The sequence below is a fragment of the Amblyraja radiata genome, chromosome 1 (genome assembly GCF_010909765.2).
Source record: "Amblyraja radiata isolate CabotCenter1 chromosome 1, sAmbRad1.1.pri, whole genome shotgun sequence".
NCBI lineage: Eukaryota > Metazoa > Chordata > Chondrichthyes > Rajiformes > Rajidae > Amblyraja > Amblyraja radiata.
Window position 1 is genome coordinate 10,856,265 of NC_045956.1, and position 22,115 is coordinate 10,878,379.

Below are 22,115 nucleotides of genomic sequence, written 5' to 3' on the forward strand. Positions count from 1 at the left end.
TGGGATGAAACCGAAGAACCCAGAGAAAATCCACACGGTCACAGGGAGAATGTACAAACTCTGTACGGATAGCATCCTTAGTTGGGACTGAACCCGGGTCTCTGGCGTTGTAAGGCAGCAGGTCTAAGCCAATGTGCAAAAAGGATTGTGCCTAAGGATAAAATGTATATCATTTTAATAGATGCTTAAGCACTGTTAAGATTATGATACAGCGAATGTTTTAATTGCCAGTGCTTAATAGCTCTCTAAATAATTTTGAAAAGCGAAGAACAATTTCAAAATTTCTGAACAAACTTCAAAGTTGTTGGTGTTTTTTCAGAGATTTTTTTGGGTGTTGTGCAAAAAGACTGAGAAAATTTTACCTGTTTTATTTCTTAGTGATAGAGCTGAAATCATAAAATTAGACCCAAGAGTTGAATCAAGAAGTACTTTCAAATGTAGGGTAATAGAAATCTGGAACTAGCTCCCCAAAAGTTGTCAATTGATATTTCTAAATCTCAATCAATAGATTGCAGTTCCATTAGGGTAAATACAGATTTGGGGTAAGAAGAAGGGTAACTGGCACCTTAAGTCTGCTTCTCCATTTAGTAATATCATAGCTGTTCTGTTGTAACTTCAGTTCCCCATTTCTGCCTCCCTATAGTAACCTTTTGCACTTTGCTTATATATTTCGCTTTGACATAAAAATATGCAAAGATTCCACACTTTGAAGAAGAAAGGACACACACACATCTGTGAAAATTGTTTTCTCTCATCTCTATTGTAAAGGGGAGCTTCTTAAAATAGTGACACCTACACCTTTGTGCAAATTAATTGAACCATGGGCTGATTTTGAATTATTTCATATGAAGAATTTCCATGTCATTTGCATTTGTTCTTATATTTTTCTGAAACCCTATAAATATCTCCGAAAAAGTTATGCTGGCCATTTTTCATTCTACGGGTATTCATTTCTAGTCATTTATCATAATTTGAGAAAAACTCGTCAAGCAATTTACAAAATAGATATCAAGCAATTCACAAAGTAGGCATCACTCCAGGAAGGTGATCAAAGATCATAACCTTGCATCAACATTGTCCAAAGTCACAGCGAGAGATTGCAAAGTTGGTATAAAGCCAAAGTTCTTTATCCTGGATTGTCAAGCAAGGATACAAAACTGGATGACTGCCGCCCAAAAGGATGGTTCAGGTGTGGCCAATGCCACCCCCGGCCCACAGAGCTTCCTCGACTGTGCCATGCAGCTGCTGCCACCACTGCCTGTGTTGCTGTATTTGGAGCTTTGTAACTTAGGGCAGTTAAAGCTTTGCTTTAATGTTTCAGCTGAAAAAAGGCATCTCTGTCAGAGCAGTTCTTGATCAGCCTAAATTTTATAATTGGGTCTCTACAGGTGAAATGCCATATATTACACTCAGTTATAGCGAACAATCGGCAATAGCAGGCATAATCTCCCCCCCCCCCCCCCCTCAGGGTTTGCTCCGTTATAACGAGGGTTTACTGTAAATGAGGAAAAAACTAACAAACAATAATAGTGCAGGGACAAAAAGATAGTCTCCGAATCTGTGTAGATCGGAGCTTATTTGTGGTTTTAGTGTTTAATAGCCTGATGGTTGTTGTGAAGCTGCTGCTCCTGAACCTAGATGCTGCAGTTTTCAGGCCTCTATACCTTCTTCCCGATGGCAGGAGTGAAATTAGAGCGTGGCCAGGGTGGTGTGGATCTCTGATTTTGCTGGCTGTCTTTTTGAGGCAGTGACTCCAGTAGATCCCTTCTCTGGTGGGAGGTCAGTATCCGTGATTGACTGGGCAATGTTCAGCACGTTCTTAGCTCCTGGGCTTTCGATTTGACGAACGAAGCCATGATGCAACCAGTCAAGATGCGCTCTACTGTACACCTATAGAGGTTGAAGAGGGTATTTGCCGACATATCGAATCTCGTCAATCTTCTAAGGAGTAGAGGCATTGATGGATTTACTTAATGATTGCGTCAATGTGCTGGGTCCAAGACAGATCTTCAGAGATATGCATGCCAAGGAATTTGAGGCTTTTGACACTCTGCACCACCGTCCCGTCGCTGAAGACAGGTTTGTGAATCCTGTCTTCAGCCACGGTCAACAATCAGTTCCTTGACGTCAAGAACAAGTTTATTCTTGCACCATTCAGTCAGTCGATCGATCTTCCTCATATAATCTGACTTGTCATAATCTGTAATTTGCCGAACAATGGTGGCAATGTCGCCGATCTTGAAGATAATGTGGAAATGTGTTCAGCTACACATTGATGGGTATGAAATGAGTAGCCTTGAAGTGCTCCTGCGCTGATGATTATCAAGGAGGAAGTGTTGCTTCCAATTCGTACAGATTGTGTTCTGTTGATGATGATGTTGAGGATCCAGTTGCAGAGGGATGCGCAGAGACCCAATTCCATCAGCTTGGCCACCAATTTGGAGTGGATGACAGTGTAGAATGCCAAGCTGTAGTCTATGAACAACAGCCTGTATTTTTATTATCCCAAGTGATCCTGTGCAGAGTGTAGAATCAGAGAGATCGTATTGTCCTTTAACCTGCTGTGGCTATAGGCAAATTGTAGTGGGTCCAGGTACTTGTTGAGGTAGAAGTTGATGTGTGTCATAACTAACCTCTCAAAGCACTTCGCTGTTAGTGCCATTGGACGTTAGTGTAATTGCACACGGATGTAGTTCTAGGCAAGCCACCCATGCCATGTATAAGTCTAATGAACCTTGACTGCTTCCAATGCATTAATAAGGAGACCAACACTGTATTTTCAATAGCTGAAGCATAAACTCCTTTTTGTATCAATTCTCCTAGTTATAAATTGTTATGTTCTGTTAGCTTTAGTAATTATATGTTACCGCTGCATACTAGCCTTTTGATAAACATGTACTTGGGTCTCCCCATGGGGGGGGGGGGGGTATTTGATCTTGGAATGATGTAGTCTCTCACCATTTAGATAATATTTATTTCTCTTGTTCAAGTAAACCATTTCATATTTCCCCACAATATATTCTATTTGCCACATTTTTGACCATTCACACTTATCTATCCATATCTCTTTGTTGACTCATTATGTTTTCTTTTCAGTTCACTTTCCTCTCTTTTTATGTGTGTCAAGGAAAATGGTATAAATAGAGTTGAAGAATAGATCAATCAGGACCCAATGGAACATTGGAACAAGTCCTTGGGATTGCCTGCTCTTGTTCCTGTCAAATTAGAATCATCAGGTCATATCCCTGAGGATTTGTGTCCTATCAATTGAACCTTCAACTTTGCATTGACTAACTGATAACTCTCCAATTTTTATAATTTAGCATGAGTATTTTTCCCCTTCAGTTTACACTGAAATTGGATCAGCAAAATACACAGTTATTGCAAGACCAAATAGTGTGGATTTGCAACTGAAGGATGTTTTCTGATGCTTCAGAATTTGTTTTTGTTTTTATAACTCAAATGTCTTTGATTTCTTGCCCAGTTTGAATACTTTGTTGACAAAGCTATATACTGTTAAAAGTTTAAAAAAAAAACCCAGCTGCCTGGAGAACTTAGTGGGTCAGTCTAGATGAAGGGTCCCAACCTGAAAGGTCGACTGTCCATTTTCTTGCATAGATGCTGTCTGATCTGCCAAGTTCTTCCAGCAGCTTGTTTTTTTGTTCCAGATCCCAGCTTCTGCAGTTCCTTGTATCTCCAGTATTTGCTGTCAGACAGGTGGGATATTTAACAAGTTTATATTCATTGATTTTAAGGTCACTTATGAAATACATAAGGAGAGTTTGGCCAAGATGTATGAGGAGTACCAGAGCCGAGGTGAAAATGCACAGCAAACATCGAGTATCCGTTCCATCTCTGAGTTCAGCAGCGCACAAGGAGCCACTGTTAAGAAAAATACTTTTCAGATTAAGCATTTGCCACCTTCTGAAAATGTTCACAAGCAGCTGGAAAAAACAGACGTTTGCAAGCTTGAACTGCAATCTGAAAGTGACCAGGAGACCAGTACAGTAAAGATAGAGGTACAGAAGGGAAATTTGGCACAGCCAGACAAAACAAAAAACGCAACTGAGCCATGTCACAGTACTGAAAAAGAAAAAACTGCAGCAGAAGTAGATCAGATGCCAAATAAACCAGATGCTGCAGAAGGTTCCAAAGTGGAGATAACGGAAACAACTGAAGAATGTGTGGAAGATAAAGAAAATTCTGCCAAATCAACTGGTATGATAAAAACTTCATTTGAGGACATTTATTTGGTTCCTTCTGAATCAATCCAAGACAAGATTGCACCAGGAAATACCACAAATGAACAAGACAGCAAAGCTGCAGTGGAGCCATCTGGTTCAAAAGCTGATGAGATAGAATCTTCAAGCAATGGGCAACACGAGAGTACTTTAAATAGTAGTCAAGAGGGCAATGTCCCTGAACTTAAGGCCACTTCTCCAGAACAAGATGGTACTACTTCAACTGTTACATCCAAAGTTGATGCAAGCTCTTTGGAAGCAATTTCAAATCATTGTGCCACTGTACCACAGGAAGAAATTATCAAAGAGAGCCAAGAAGTGGCAAAATTGCAAACTCAATTGGGTACTGATTCCTTAAAACAAGCAAGCGGTCACACAACGGTAACTAACACTCATAACTCTGACATTCTGGATAAAAATGTGGCAACAACTGGCCCAAAGACGAGAGAATTAAGAGTTCCATCTTCAAAGGAAATGGCTCGATTGGATGTGTCTAATGTTGCGAGTGATACTGAGAGGCTGGAACTTCGATCAAGTATAAGTCAAGATTCAGCAAATACACCAAAGTCATCTACTCAGGTAATAACCTTTATTCTTATTATGGATAAATTGATAACTTTATTTAACTTTGTCATTGCTGAAAGTAATATTTTTTTCGCTATTATAATAGGTATTAGAGCTGGAGGAGTGAAATAAAATCCTTTTTTATATAAATGCTAAATTAATCTAGCATTCACATGTGTAATTTGATGAGTTTTTCCTATGCACCTTTCAAAAACTCGTTTTAACTGAAACCATTTAATATCAAAAATCCTAATATACATGTTACTCTGCAGATCAGAAAATAGTTGAAGATCAAGAAATGTTTTAGTCAATAATCATTTATCAGCTGATGCTGTAGAAATAATATAGAATATGATGTGTTTTAAAATGAAAATACCAGTGGTAGGTTCTAGAGCTTTATTTGTTTGAATAAGTCAGAAGGTTGGTGCAGTGTTTGATGAATTACTAATTATATTGTTTTAAAAATTACTGTTGGCTTGGTATTAAGCACTGGTTTTGGTTTTCCGTCCAATTGTCCCTCCTTTTTTTAAACATGTGTTACATGAACAGTGTAGAACCGACTCCAACTGGTCCAGAATGCAGCCGCCCGCCTCATCACCCACACCAAATCCTGGCATCACATCACTCCAGTACTCAAACAACTCCACTGGCTTCCCATCTCCCACCGGATCACCTACAAAATCCTGATCCTCACCTACAAAGCCCTCCACCATCTGCCCCCCCCCATATTTCACTGACCTCCTCTCCCCCTACCAACCCTCACGGTCCCTCAGATCCACATCAGCCGGTCTCCTCTCCATCCACAAGTCCAACCTCCGCAGTTTTGGGGACAGAGCCTTCAGGGCAGCTCCCAGGCTCTGGAACTCCCTCCCCCAACTGATCCGCAATTCCGTGTCCCTCACCATCTTCCAGTCCCGCCTCAAGACCCATCTCTTCACCTCTGCCTATCCTTAGCCCCACGTCCCCCTCCCTTTTCATCTGTGCATTAATTGCCTCATATTGTGTTTTGAATTGTATTCTGTCTTTACTTTGTGTACTAGTCATGTCTCTACTATTTATTTCATTCCCCTTACATGTTTTTCCTCTACCTGCTAAATTTTTGTAAGGTGTCCTTGAGACTCTTGAAAGGCGCCCATAAATAAAATTTATTATTATTATTATTATTAGTATGTTACCATTTTGTACCACCTGGTAGGAAATTAGCAGGGTGGGAATTTCTTCGATTCTATTCGATAGCAGCATTCTATTGTTATTTATTGTTTTGTTGCAACTATAAAGTTTTTGGATAAAATCTCAACATTTTGAATATCCTTACAATCTGTTAATTGTATTACAAGCTTGAATTGCTGGTCCCAAACAGTTTTGGTCGAGATACTTTAAAGACAAATGTCCTTAAATTGTTGAAAGTGGTGTGGTGTTAGTAGTTAGAATTTTAATGTCAACTACAAATACATTTTACCTGCAATGACCAGTAACGGACTGCAACCATGAAGAGAGAGTTGGTTTTAAATAGTTCACTTGACATAAAAACTTAGAGGTGTTCCAACCTTTAAGAATCCCTTGGAGGAAGATGGATTGGTGGTGGAAGTGCGGGGAAGGAACAGCAGAAAGAACAAGGTGGAAAGTGTTGATTATGGGATGATAATTGGAAAGGTAAAGAAACAAAAGATTCATGCTTCCAGAAGGATGGAAGAATGAATTTTTTGAGAAGATGAAAATAGACGCAAAAAGGCCATTTTCTGATATTCTTTAGGATTAGAAGCAATAATTCTGGTCTGAGTTCTTGAAATTGAAATTAAATTCTGTAGTTGTAAAGAGCCTTTATGAAACGTAAGATACTGTTCCAGAGAATCTTAACTGAATGTTTGAGAAGCAGTTCTGGGAGTTGTGTGCGTAAGGTGGGTTTGGAGAATTTAATTGTCTGAAGATCGTATTTGCAAAGCGAACAAAGGTACTTGGCAAATTGATGTTGTATGTCTGGCTTCCCAGTATAAGGACAAGCTACCAAGAGTAGAAAATACCATAAGCTAAATTGAAGGAAGTAGATGAAAATTGCATCCTTCTCTCGGTGGAGTGTTTGTGGTTTGTTGGAAGAGAGAATTACATTTTCTTCCCTTGTGTAAGGAATTGTTCTGAGGTCAAAAGTGCAGAAAACAGGATAGAATTGGACAGTGGCCCATTCATTAGAAAATTCCCTGTTACGGGAGCAGGAGAACTTATTGGATATACTGGTCCTGAAAATTACATCTTCTGATATGAATTGTATGAGTGATGGAATTGTATAAAATACTGAGTGGTGAGTTGTGAGTCTGTGGAATTCTCTGCCTCAGAGGGAGGTGGAGGCAGGTTCTCTGGATGCTTTCAAGAGAGAGCTAGATAGGGCTCTTAAAAAGTCAGGGGATATGGAGAGAAGGCAGGAACGGGGTACTGATTGGGGATGATCAGCCATGATCACATTAAATGGCGGTGCTGGCTCGAAGTGCTGAATAGCCTACTCCTGCACCTATTGTCTATTGAAATGAGTGTAATTATCGTTATGGGAAGGTTATGTGAATTGATCGGCTTAAAGATGTCACTGAGAAAATATCGAGGAGAAAAAAGTTGGAGGGAGATCATGTGATGATAAGAAAGGGGATGGAAATTGCAAAGCATGAATAAGGTTTCAGTTCGTATGAGAGCGATCAAGTTACCATTTGAATAGGGTACTGGAAAATAGGTAGGAAAACGATTTATTATCAGAAAAGGAAAACATTATAATGCCTATTATTTAGGAATGGATTTGCTGAAGTTGAGCATTTAGCCAGATGGATGGATTGGTGGTGGTGGATGGGTACTAGGCATATATCAACTTTGGTGGAGGCTGGAGATGTAGAAAGACTGGATGTTCATGATGTAATAGAGATAATTTGGGGCAAGAATCTTGTTGAAGGTGACGTATGATATCGGAAGTATTATGACTGCAAGCCAACAAGGTGTGAAAGTATCAATAAGGTGTTGTTCACTGGGGCAAGAACAGGCTGGAATGATAGTTCTTAAAGTGCAATCTATTTTAAAATATTGGAATAGAGTAGCAGAAAGCCAAGCTGGTGTTGGGCAATTAGTTTGGAGACCCTTCTGGTTTTCATGTTTAATTGTTAAAGTGATGGCGCACATCTGAGGAGATAAAGGATGCAATTGAAAATAAGCATCGGGTTCTATTATCTACTTGTTCGAACCCTATCCCCGTGTTAGGCTTTAATTGATAATTTTCATCTTTCTGGAGGTTATTCTTTCTGTTCTCCAAGTAAATGTTGTATTTTTTCTGATTTGATATTACATCTTGATGGCTGACTATTTAGATGGGTGATAAGGCTATGCAACACAAAACACACTGGATTAAATTATTTTGGATTTTGAAAAAAAAATTATTCTTGTTTTTGATTTTAAAATTGCAGCCATTCTTGACAAAATGTGTGCATTTTTGCACCTCATTATTTCTGAAAATGAAACTGTTTCACTTTTCATCTGTTCCGATTTAAGCAAAGATAGATTATTAAATGATGCTGCAAATGTTTTCACATGTATCTTGCACTATTCTTTCTGCATTTTATCTAGATATCACAAACAGAGCTTGCAAGTCAACAAGGCCTTGTGCCTGATGGACAGAGCCGAGCACCTAATCCTTCAGCGCGCGCCACCATGTTTCGCATACCAGAATTTAAATGGTCTTCAATGCACCAACGCTTGCTAAATGATTTGCTATTCTCCATAGAAACAGATGTACAAATGTGGAGAAGGTTAGTTATGCATGTTGCCCATCAAACCAATGTATTAAATCTCCTCTGACCTGGTTGTACTAAAGAATTACTTTTGAGAAGCATTCAAAGAATCTTAGAAGTGTAACTGAGATATATGCAGAAACTTTAACCAACAGTTATAGAAAGGCACATTCTAATGTTGCTGAGTATTTTTGTTTAGTGACTTAATAATATATTGCTTTAACAGTGAATGTTTTTCAATTTTGTAGTTCTTATAAAATACTGTATTTTGTTAAATGTTTCAGTACCATAGATTGTCAGTTATGCATGCAAATGATGTGAATGAACTGAAAAGTAATTCTACACTTTCTTTTTCACTTGAAAAGCCATAGCACAAAAACAGTGATGGATTTTGTTAACAGCAGTGAAAACGTCATCTTCGTCCACAACACCATTCATCTTATTTCTCAGGTGGTAGATAACATCATAATGGCCTGTGGTGGGATTCTCCCACTTCTTTCTGCAGCTACATCCACTACAGTAAGTATGGAATATTCTGTTAAAAAGTGAATATCTTTTGTGTTTGCTAAAGTGATGTAGCTTTGCGTTTTTTATTCTGTGCGTTGCATAGTAATTTTTACTGATTTTGTTTATAGCAGCAATTTATTTTGATGTTTTACCTCCTTATTTGGTATATTGAAACAAACTTTGCAGCTTGACAGCTTTTTGTAAATCATGTTCAGAAAATCCCCTCAGGCCAACAGTCATGGTTAAGAACAATTTGATGCATTTGCATATTTGAGGTAAAATGCACATTGTAGTGAAACATTGCTTAGTATTGTTGTTAAAACCTTGTGCTTATGGCATTTCTTCTGGGGATCAAAGTGTATTTAAAGAACAACCTGAAATTTAAGATATGTATATTATATAATTTCTAAACTACACATTGATAACAATGATTACGTGTCTCTTCCCCAGAGTAGAAGATAATTAATGCTGGACCTATTTTAATTTGTGAATAGCAGGGGCACAGGATTGCAAAAGTCACTGGATACTATCCTGAGATTCTCTTCATTCTTACTCCTTCTTTATTCTTACTCCTTCGTTATTGTCTGGCAATCAGTTTTTTGATCCATATATTACCCTAATCTCATGTGCTTTTACCTCGCATTTGTGGGATTTTATCATAAGTGGCCTGAAGATACAAATATACCATTCACTGGTTCCCTCTTACTCTATCAGTTGCATCGTCAAAACAAGTCTGGACAATTGTCAAATATGATCATTCTTTTATAAATCATTTGACATTTTTTAATCTCCTGTTATCATATCCTTTGTAATAAACAAGCATTTCAGCTACTGATGATGTTAGGCAAACTAGTCTGTTTTCTGCCTCTCTCCTTTTTGCAAATTGATCCATAATTTGCAGAATTTGGGAAGATGATAACCATTATATTCATGGCCACCTCCTTTTGTTCTTTGTAATGTAGAATACTGACTTTCAGTGCCATCAATTTCTCCTGTACCTTTTTAAACTAATAATAATTTGTTTTAATTCCTCCTTTTCATCGTAACATTTCGAGAAGTTACGTGTGCTATCTTCCATGAGTTCAGAATCCTGCCATTTCTTTTTCCCATTTATAAATTCTGCATTTTCTGACTGTAAGCCATCTCTTCATGAATCATATGTGTAGGAAAGAACTGCAGATGCTGGTTTAAATCGAAGGTAGATCACAAAATGCTGGAGTAATTCAGCGGGACAGGCAGAATCTCTGGAGAGAAGGAATGGGTGACGTCGTTATGAATCATTGTCTTTTTATGTAGACAATGTAGAAGATTTTACAATCCACTTTTAAATCCCTACATTTAATCTCACTTGACTTTTCTATTGTTTTATTATCTCGATTTTTTGCAATTTTTTTAGCTTTTTCTAGTAAATCACACACCTCTTCTTTGAATCTAATTAAATCCTTAATCTATTTGGTAAGGTGTGATTTTATCAGTGTTCTATTTGTATGACTGCTCCAGAGAGGGATGTAGAACTCTTGTAGTTCTTGGTAAAGGCGTGTCCTTTTATTCTGAGGCAATGGCCTCTGGTCCTAGACTCTCCCACGTGGAAACATCCTCTCTGCATCCACTCTATCCAGGCCTTTCATCATTCGGTAAGTTTCAATGAGGTGTCCCCTCATCCTTCTAAACTCCAGTGAGTAAAGGCCCAGTGCTGTCAGATGCTCATCATGCATTAACCCAATCATCCCTGGGATCATTGTTGTAAACTTCCTCTGGACCCCTTCCAATGCCAGCACATCCTTTGTTGGATATGGGGCCCAAAACTGCTCACAATACTCCAAATGCGGTCTGACCAGTGCCTTATAAAACCTCAGCATTACACTCCTGTTTTTTATACTCCAGTCTATCCTGCTATTTACTTCCTCTAAGACTTACAACAAATTCGTCAGCAAGATTTCCCTTCCCTTCACAAAACCAATCTATAGTTTCCCCTCTTCTACTTCCTCCCTTGAACAGCGGAGTAACATTTGCAATTTTCCAATCTTCTGGAACCACTCCTGACTCGAGTGATTCTTGAAAGATTAACACTAATGCCTCCCCAATCTCTAAAGCAACCTCTTTCAGAACCCTGGGATGTGGTCTGCTGGTCCAGGTGACTTATCCACCTTCAGACTTTTCAGATTCCCAAGCACCTTGTCCTTAGTAAAAGCCACACCACTAGCTTCTGCCTCCTGACTTTTCCCTGACCATCCTTATTCCTTTCCATAACCAACTTAAAACTAGCTGAAAATGCTCTTCTACTGACATTTCAACCACTTGCCCAGATATATTTCCAAGATTAGTCCATTACTGTCCATTCTGTAGTCAATCTATTTAAGTAATAGCTTCTAGGCCATTAAGTGCGGCCTTTTGAATGAATCCAAATTTTGTAGAACAAATCCTTTTATTTTTATTAATATGTTTTTGTTCGTCTTTTATTATTTTTATTTTAATCTTAAAATGAACGTATTTAAAATACCAAAGAGTAAAAGAAGATTCAACGAAATAATCCTCCCCGACTGATGGCCACAATTAAAACATTAGTAAGTCATGAGGGCTATTTTAACACCTGTTATGCTCATGATTTAGTTCTAATGCGACTCTAGAATGTACGTTAACTTTGACATGCAAGAAAAATGCTATCCTGCTTTTCAACCACTTATTGCTGTGAATCTACATTCTCCTACCTAACCCAAATCAAGACGCCCTTAAGGTCACAAATGACGGATACCCATCTAGAAGATAAGCTGAAACTGCGTACCTCCATGTTGCAACCAAATATTCAAATTTGTCATAAGTGATAATTTTTCCCCCCACAAAAAGCAGTCACAACAAACTCATTAAAAGGTTAATTAACTTTAGAATTAACAATTTTTTTTTCATTTTCTTGAAGTTAGTACACAGTAGTCAAATTGTTACAAAATAGTGTACATTTTGAATTGTATCTAATTGAAGTTTCTTGGATGCGGCATTCCAACATGAAAAGGTTCCCCACCCCTGGTCTAGGACTAGACGCCATAGCCTCAGAATTAAAGGATGTTATTTTAAGAAAGAGATGAGATATTTCTTCAGTCAGAGGGTGGAGAATCTGTTGAATTATTTGCCACAGAAGGCTGTGAAGGCCAAGTCAATGGATATTCTTAAGGCAGAGATATATGGATTCTTGATTAGTACAGGTGTGGGGTGAAGGCAGGAGAATGGGGTTAGGAGGGACAGATAGATCAGCAATGAATGAATGGCGGAGTAGACTTGATGGGCCGAATGCACTAATTCTACTATCACTGATGACATAACCTACTATTAGAATAGTTGCGATATCTTACGATTGTAATCGTATTACTCTTGAGGCTCTCTACGTATCTGCTTGTCAGTCTCCTGCTGCCGTTAAGCCTGTAATCCACTGCTAGCGAAATGATCACCCACTTTTTGCTCCTGAGTTTGACCCACATGGCAATGTTTTAAGAGACTTCTGGGATATCTTCCCTCGTTACTGCACTAATGGAATCTTTAGAATATTGCATTACAACTGCCTCTTTTTCTATGGTTAGCCTTTGTATCTTCTCCATTGCATCCACCCATTACCCCAAGCGATGCAAGAGCCTCAAAGCTGTTGGACAACTGCAGGAGCTGATGCTCCAGTTATATTGTCATTTGGATCTCCATACCCACCTCACTTGCTGTCATGTTATGTGAGGTAAGGGAAACAAGTAGAGTAGCTATGGAAACTACGAGATTCAAAGAAGAGGAAATACTGACACTTTTGAGAAATATAAAAGTGGATAAGTCTCCAGGTCCGGACAGGATATTCCCTAGGACATTGAGGGAAGTTAGTGTAGAAATAGCAGGGGCTATGACAGAAATATTTCAAATGTCATTAGAAACGGGAATAGTGCCGGAGGATTGGCGTACTGCGCATGTTGTTCCATTGTTTAAAAAGGGGTCTAAGAGTAAACCAAGCAATTATAGACCTGTTAGTTTGACGTCAGTGGTGGGCAAATTAATGGAAAGGATACTTAGAGATAATACATATAAGCATCTGGATAAACAGGGTCTGATTAGGAACAGTCAACATGGATTTGTGCCTGGAAGGTCATGTTTGACTAATCTTCTTGAATTTTTTGAAGAGGTTACTTGGGAAATTGATGAGGGTAAAGCAGTGGATGTTGTATATATGGACTTCAGTAAGGCCTTTGACAAGGTTCCTCATGGAAGGTTGGTTAAGAAGGTTCAATGGTTGGGTATTAATGGTGGAGTAGCAAGATGGATTCAACAGTGGCTGAATGGGAGATGCCAGAGAGTAATGGTGGATGGTTGTTTGTCAGGTTGGAGGCCAGGGACTAGTGGGGTGCCACAGGGATCTGTGTTGGGTCCACTGTTGTTTGTCATGTACATCAATGATCTGGATGATGGTGTGGTAAATTGGATTAGTAAGTATGCAGATGATACTACGATAGGTGGGGTTGTGGATAATGAAGTAGATTTTCAAAGTCTACAGAGAGATTTATGCCAGTTGGAAGAGTGGGCTGAAAGATGGCAGATGGAGTTTAATGCTGATAAGTGTGAGGTGCTACATCTTGGCAGGACAAATCAAAATAGGACGTACATGGTAAATGGTAGGGAATTGAAGAATGCAGGTGAACAGAGGGATCTGGGAATAACTGTGCACAGTTCCCTGAAAGTGGAATCTCATGTAGATAGGGTGGTAAAGAAAGCTTTTGGTGTGCTGGCCTTTATAAATCAGAGCATTGAGTATAGAAGTTGGGATGTAATGTTAAATTGTACAAGGCATTGGTGAGGCCAATTCTGGAGTATGGTGTACAATTTTGGTCGCCTAATTATAGGAAGGATGTCAACAAAATAGAGAGAGTACAGAGGAGATTTACTAGAATGTTGCCTGGATTTCAGCAACTAAGTTACAGAGAAAGGTTGAACAAGTTAGGGCTTTATTCTTTGGAGCGCAGAAGGTTAAGGGGGGACTTGATAGAGGTCTTTAAAATGATGAGAGGGATAGACAGAGTTGACGTGGATAAGCTTTTCCCACTGAGAGTAGGGAAGATTCAAACAAGGGGACATGACTTGAGAATTAAGGGACTGAAGTTTAGGGGTAACATGAGGGGGAACTTCTTTACTCAGAGAGTGGTGGCTGTGTGGAATGAGCTTCCAGTGAAGGTGGTGGAGGCAGGTTCGTTTTTATCATTTAAAAATAAATTGGATAGTTATATGGACGGGAAAGGAATGGAGGGTTATGGTCTGAGCGCAGGTATATGGGACTAGGGGAGAATACGTGTTCGGCACGGACTAGAAGGGTCGAGATGGCCTGTTTCCGTGCTGTAATTGTTATATGGTTATATATGTCCTACGGTCCTTGACCATGAATCATTTCCAAAGACTTTATTCTTTGGAGTACAATAATTCAAAAGGCAAATACTCCAGATAACTTTCTTGATTCATGACATCTCACTATGTTCTGCATCTTGGTCTCTAGCCTCTCAACACAATGTTCTTTGTGCTACAGATATAGTCATCTTGGACAAAAATATGCATAAGTTCCCACATATTGTAACAGCAACACATCTCCTGTTTCCCCGCATTATTTTACTCTATGAGTTAAATGTTAATCAAATTGTTTATCCCATTTAGCATATTAAATATATTGTTTGGTTGTTAAGTTAGTTCTTTATCACAACCAAATATTTATTTGTGATTAATCCTGTAGACTTCTCTTGTAATAGTTTTTAAATCCCAAACGTTAAATTAACCAAATGTTCAATATGGAAATTAATATTATGGTTGTGAAGAGCGACAAATTCCCAGGAATAGATCTTAGGAATTTAAAGGATGTACAAAGTTCAAAGTTTAAATAACCAACTAAGGTACAGTGAAATAAATTTGCTATAAAGCGATACAGTTGATAAAAGAACACACAAAACTTTTAAAATCTTTCCCCTGCACGGAGAACCCGACCTTTTCCCTGTCGGGTCTCCGTTGTCGTTGGGGCTGCAACGTGGAGCGGCCTCCAGCAGGAGCGTCCTGGGGCTCCAGTCACGGAGCTGCGGAGCTACTCACCATCATGGAGCTGGCCGAGTCCGGAGCGGGAGGAGCGGTGGTGGCGCGCTGCTGTGACCCGACCCCCGGAGATTCGGAGGCTTACCGCAGGTCTGGCAGACAGTAATATCGGGAGCCCGCGGGTCCCTGGTGGGAGACCGCTTTTCGGGGCTTCCGCAACGGCGACTTCTCCCGCCCGAGTCGCGGGGTCGAGGAGTGCCTGGAGCGGGGCCTTACATCACCGCCCGGCGCGGCTTTACATGGCTGCGGGACTTTGCTAGAGCCCGCCGGGGGCTCCAACAACAAGACCCGGAGCGTGGCCTTGCATCGCCCGGCGTGGCTTTAATGGCCGCGGGACAATTGCCATCACTTGCCGGGGGCTTTGACTCTGACATCGGGAGGGGAATGGGGAGTGCAGGGGAGAGATAAGTTTTTTTGCCTTCCATCACAGCGAGGAGGAGATGCGCTGTGATGGATGTCTGTGTAAATTGTGTTGTGTCTTGGGTCTTTTTTTTCATGTGTGTATGACTGCAGAAACAACATTTCATTTGAGCCTCTATGAGGTTCAAGTGACAAATAAATTGTATTGTGTATTGTGTATTGAAATACACAATAGAATTTAACATAAACATCCACCACAGCATTCTTCACTGTGGTGGAAGGCAACAAAGTTCAGTCAGTCCTCCTCCTTTGTTCATCCGTGGTCGGGGCCAAGAACCCTCCGTAGTCGCCGCTACTGACGGCCCGATGTACAAGCCCTCTCATCAGGATGATTGAAACTCCGACGTTGTGACGGTCGAACACACTCTTGGAGTGCATGAATAGGCCATTTTCTTATCGGAGACCGCGGCTTCAGGACGTGATAGGCCGCATGCTGGCGATCGGAGCTCTTCTCCGGCGATCCCCGGCAAGGGATCCCGGGCTCCGGAGGTAACTCTACGCCACGCCCGCGGCTAGAAGGTCCGCAGACCACAGTCCAATTATGCGAAAGTCACCAGGCCAGCGATCGGAGCACTCTTTTCGAGCGACCCCGGCAAGGGTTCGCCCCACTCCGCGATAGAAAAGTCCACGCTGCGCCCGCTGCTGAAGCTCTGGGCCCGACTCCGGGAAAGGCCGCTCCAATCCAAGCTGTTAGGCCGCGAGGGAGGCGGAGAAGCGACATGGAAAAAGTCGCCTCTCCGTCGAGGAAATGACTGAAAAACAGTTTCTCTCTTTTCTCCCCCACCACCCCCCACATAAGACGTACCGAGAGACAATAAAACAAACATTTGGACAAACTAAAAAAAAAAAAAAGTCGAAATAACGAACATGCTGCGGGCAGGGCAGCCGATTCGAAGTTGCTGGAGTAACTCAGCCGACTGTTGCTCAAGTTACTCAGCGAATCAGGCAGCATCTCTGGAGAAGAGGTCTGTGACATTTTGGGTCGAGACCCTGCTTCAGATCTTTGTGTCTATCTTTAGTTTAAACCAGCATCAGCAGTTCCTTCCTACCCAGGAACATGTCATGACTGTTCAGCTCATTTTAGCCCCTGAGTACAACATGAGGTTTTGTTGTTGTTTTCATTTACCCACTTCCACAACATACCAAATGCATTCTAATGCTAAAGTGGTAATTTATTTTTATTAATGCTAGGATGCATACATAATTTTCCAATTCTCAAAACTGTACTTTTTTTGTAATGACTTCAGGAAGGCATTTGATAAGGTTCAGCATGATAGGCTGCACTTGGTGGTTAGATCGCATTGGATCCAGGGAGACCTAGCTGACTGGATAGAGAATTGGCTTCATGGCTGGAAGCAGAGAGTGATGGTGGGAGGACATTTTTCCAGACTGGAGGCCTGCGACTAGTAGGTTTAAAGTGAGAAGGGAAAAATGTAATAAGAACCTGGGGGGGCAACTTTTTCACACACAGAGGGTGATGGCTATACAGCACAAGCTGCCAGAGGAGGTAGTTGAGGCATGTACTAGAACATTATTTAAAATACATTTGGACAGGTACATTTATATGTAAGGTTTAGAGGGATATTGTCCATTTGTGGGCAGGTTGGACGAGTGCAGATCGGGCATCTTGAGCAGCATAGGCACATTGGGCTGAAGGGCCTGCTTTCTTGCTGTATGACTCTGACTCTACTATTGTCACCTACATGCTGGAATAACTCAGTGAATCAGGCAGCATCTCTGGAGAAGAGGACTGTGACATTTCGGGTCGAGGCCCTGCTTCAGATTTTTGTGTCTTTCTACTCCAGCATTTTGTGTCTATCTTAGGACTTGTTCCTGTTTGGTGTGTGGATAGTGTTCAGTTTAATAATGTGCTAGTCGAGTCAGAGACGTAACAAATGTCTTTAATTCAAATTGATTTGTAATAATTCAAATTGAAACCTCCACAGCATGAATTGGAAAACATTGAACCAACTCAAGGTCTATCATTTGCAGCCTCCGTGACCTTTCTTCAGAGACTAATAGGTCTTGTTGATGTGCTGATTTTTGCCAGCTCACTTAGCTTCACTGAAATAGAGGCTGAAAAGAACATGTCTTCTGGAGGAATATTAAGGCAGTGTCTTCGTCTGGGTGAGTACATTATGTAATGCCATAATGGTATCTTCGATGTTCAAATGTTACAACTTATTAATTTCCAATCAGTTTATCAGTGCATTGTCTGTTTATCATGAGACGGTTTAAATTATGTAAATTACACCATAAGGCATGGAAATTTTAAAACGATACTAGATCAACTGGAACCAGTTGGGTCCCTGTCACACGGGAGACCTGGTTCCCCAATGCAACCCGTTCCCCAACGCAATATTCCGCTACTCACCCGTCCCCCCATATTCCTGCACTCGCCCATAGCCCTCAACTGTGCAAGGGTGTATTCCCCAGCACTGCCTCCCCCTCCTCTTGCTTTGAGGACTTTAAAAAATAATGCTATTGCCCCCTCCTCCTCCTGTTCAGATAAAAACTTGCTGGAAGGACTGAGTGTTCCTCGATTGCAACTTTGTTACAAGCTGGGCCAGCAAGGATTTTAGCTGCTAAATTTTTCTTAAACTTGAATTTCTAAAGTTAAAAATTATGAATAATTTGTAAAATATAGCATCAATCTGAACGAAACTTGACACAAACCACCACATGACACTTGTGAGTAAGGTGGCACAAATATTTTAGCGCTATCGTGTACCGTTTTGGTGTAGTTCCAGGATCACATGGGCTCACATAGATAGATAGATAGATGGATGGATAGATAGATAGATAGATAGATAGATAGATAGATAGATAGATAGATAGATAGATAGATAGAGCTCTATCTATCTGATAGATAGATAGATAGATAGATAGATAGATAGATAGATAGATAGATAGATAGATAGATGCAAACAATATGAGAGTTTTAGTAATATATATGATGGTTTTGCACAATTTTGAAGAAGTTTACCCAATTTATTTATAAATTTTAAGTGTGCTGCAGTAAAATTCTAATAATCCACCATTGAACGGTTTGGAAATCTTAACAGTTCAGTATCTAGTTCACCCAATGACGTTCGCTGCACATCCTTTCAGCTTACTGGGGTCCTGTTTCCCGTGTTACATTTTAGCTTGTCGGGCTCACAGAAAATTTTAGTTTAATAATGTACATCTTAAAAAAGTGAAGTAAAAATGTTGTGATGTTAAATGGAATGACATCCAATAGTGTCAAAATCTACCAGTTCAACATCGTCAAAGTCCTGAACATGTTGGATTTTTCATGTGGAAGTTACAAACGTAATTCCACATTATTGTAACATGCACCCCATAAATATACAAAGATTTTGTCTATTAATGTATAAAATGTATAAAAATGGTCTTTAATAAAATCTGACAATGTGCACTTTGATCATGTGATTTTTTTCTATTACAAATCTCAAATTGTGGAGTACAGAGGCAAATAAATAAATGATGGGTCTTTGTCCCAAACATTATGGAGGGAACTGTATATAAGAATAAGGTAGATTCTTCAGCTCTCAAGGAATAATATTGTGTTAGTGATTAAGGTGATGATTTCAAATCTGATTAATTTAAAACAATATGTAAATGTTCTAATGGAATGGAGTTATCGACTGACTTGTGGTTGGGTAGTTTGAATTTTTGTACAGTTAACAACGTTTATGTATATGTAATGTAAAACTGCTGAGGCCTTGCTTGTCTTATTGAAGAAGTATGTTTGTTCCTCATTAGCAGTAAAGGTATAAAAAGGAATGCATTGTATATTTTGTCATATTAATCTAAATGATTGTCGTTTAACTTAAAAACAGCAGATACGACGTATAAAAAAATAGCAAAACAAATCTGGATTAACTATATATTGAATGCATGGAAATAAATTGTTACATATTATTGTCATTTTAAACATTTAGTTTGACTGATTCTCTCCCTACCATTGAAGCTTATGTTAGAGAATGAATCATTAGGAACAGTGAGAGTATTTTGGTGCATTTCAAGTCAGTCACATTTAGTTAGAGTATATATTATGGTAGTGTGCCAGATCTGTTTTGTTTTTTTTAATTTCTGACAATCAATTTGTTTGCATTATTATAATTAATGTTATGTGGCGGTAACATGAAAATACTTGCGAGGTAGCGACAAACTTATGGTGATCTGTAGAAGGGGATGCAAAGGAAATGAAAAGGCATATTTGAATAAAACCCTTAACCTAAATCTAATATGTAGAAATAACAGGTAAAAGTACTTTGCCAGTAGTGAGCAGGCTACATTGTTCTTTGGGATAGAACAAAAATAGAGGACAACATTTTTTTGGATCCCTCAGTTGCCTGACCTGAACCTAAGTAGTAAGGATTTTTAAAAAACCCGGTAGGAATAACTATAGGAATGAGGTTTAGATGTAATTTTGAGTTAAAGGTTATTTCTTGGTATTCAGGTTGCAAAGCTGGCAAACGTGTTAGGTTTCTGGTAAATCTAACCAGAATTTGGGGAAAAATAAGATAAATTGGTATTACAATATATTAATAAATCAATGGGGGCATTGCAAGAATTTGCCCTTTGGAGGGGGTGGTAGATATGGGAGGATCAGTGAAAGCTGACTTGTGACTAAAGTTTTGAATTGGCAAACCAACATGAAGAGGCCATTAACAAAAAGTTCCTAGAACTGTAGGACAGAAGGCTGATGCATTTTTAAATAAGAACATTCATTAAAATGTTCATTTTTAGAATTGTCCATTTTTGTGTTACTAAGTTACGTTATTTTGATTGAAGTGACTTGAAAGATGTCTGTTGCCCCTGTATCTTGCCTTAATTTGGAATAAGACACCTGATAAGTTGAACTCGAATAGGAATTCATAGGAGATTAGCAGTTTGGACACTGCTTCGCGTCTTTTCTTCAAAGGCAGGAATCAAGGATAGCATCCTCTTTCCAGAGCTTTTAAATTGTAGATGCTCCTCATGTGAGAACAGACTAATGACTCTGAAATTGCATAACTGTGGGAAGAATGAACTTTGATGTTTTCAACTATTTCCTTCATAACTCTTTGCATTTTTCTATAATGCGGCCAACACACTTAATGCTTCTTATGCTCTCAAGAGCTTTGTTATTTCTCTCCTGCATGTCTATGATATGACTAATATATGAGAACTAAACTAGATTGAGTGTATGGAATGTTGAGGATGTCCTCAATTATAATTTTAACAGAGATGCATGTAAGGTGACTTAGAAGACTGGTGAATTGATCAGTAAGAATAAGAATCTAAGGTGTGGAATTGGCATGTGGGCTTGGCACAGGAAGTGACATATTAAAGGAGCTTAGATTATCCATCGACTACCCTGAGTAATAGCCAGCATCAGAGGCCAATACAATAATTTCTAACAGTTTTCTTTTCATTGTGCGATAATGATTTTCTTCAGATAATTTGTTGTTAAATAATGTCTTCTGTCAGTTCATTTGTGTGTAAACTGTTTTTTGTTTTCTTTCCAATGGCAGTGTGTGCTGTGGCAGTCAGAAACTGTTTGGAATGTCAGCAAGTGTGCCGTGTTAGGTCTGGCGCTGATTGTACAAAGACTCAAAAAGCAATGCACAGCCTTCTTGGAACTGGGAAGTTAACAGCCAAGGCAAGTGTGTGATTCACATGCAGAATGGAAACCCAGAGAAATTGAAGTCTTTTGATGTACAAAACTATTGTGATAATATGAAATTTAATTTATGAAGGAAATTTACATTTGCAGGCACAGTGAAATTGCAGTATATTTGACATGACTAATGGAAAATTTAAGCAATAAAAATTGTGCTTAATATTTGGGTATATTTAGTTTAATTTATTGTCACATGTAAAGTGGTAGCGTGAAAAAGTGAAAAGCTTTTTTGTTGCATGCTATTAAGTCAGTGGAAAGACGATACATGATTAGAATCAAGCCGTCCACAGTGTACAGATATAGGGTAAACAAAATAATGTTTAGTGCAAGATAAAGTCCAATTAAAAGAGAGTCCAAGGGTTTCTAATGAAGTAGATGATAAATCAGGACCACTCTTTAGTTGATGATAGGATGGTTCAGTTGCCTGATATACTTAGTATAATTCCTAGATTCCCTGATAGTTTCTTGGGTTTCACAAATACCACACTCTAGTTTCCTTCTAAGAGGTGTTTATTAAGAATCCGTTGAGTGTGTTTTCTGATCAGTAAGTGTATCAGATGCATCAGATCATTTAGATTGATTCCTGGAATGTCAGGCATATCAAATGAGGAGAGGTTAGGTAGGCTAAGTTAAACGCAAAAAAGCTGGAGTAATTCAGCTGGTCAAACAGCATCTCTGGAGAACCAATCCTTTCACTGCTATCCAAATGCGCCGTTATTACTTCTTTAATAATTGAGTCCAGCATCTTACCCATCACCGATGTCAGGCTAACTGGTCTATAATTCCCCGTTTTCTCTCTCCTTTCTTGAAAAGTGGGATAACATTAGCTACCCTTCAAACCATAGGAACTGATCCTGAATCCATAGA

At 39.4% G+C, this 22,115-nt stretch overlaps 1 protein-coding gene across 1 annotated transcript in view; it reads left to right on the forward strand.

Annotated features, from left to right (window-relative positions):
* Positions 1 to 22,115, forward strand: part of lrba (LPS responsive beige-like anchor protein) — a 672,999-nt gene that overhangs the window by 116,715 nt on the left and 534,169 nt on the right. Inside the window, exons 22-26 of the mRNA XM_033017677.1 lie at positions 3,756 to 4,820; positions 8,400 to 8,581; positions 8,929 to 9,082; positions 17,524 to 17,704; positions 21,100 to 21,227. Of these exons, the coding sequence (XP_032873568.1) occupies positions 3,756 to 4,820; positions 8,400 to 8,581; positions 8,929 to 9,082; positions 17,524 to 17,704; positions 21,100 to 21,227 (1,710 nt within the window). The remainder of the gene's footprint in view (positions 1 to 3,755; positions 4,821 to 8,399; positions 8,582 to 8,928; positions 9,083 to 17,523; positions 17,705 to 21,099; positions 21,228 to 22,115) is intronic.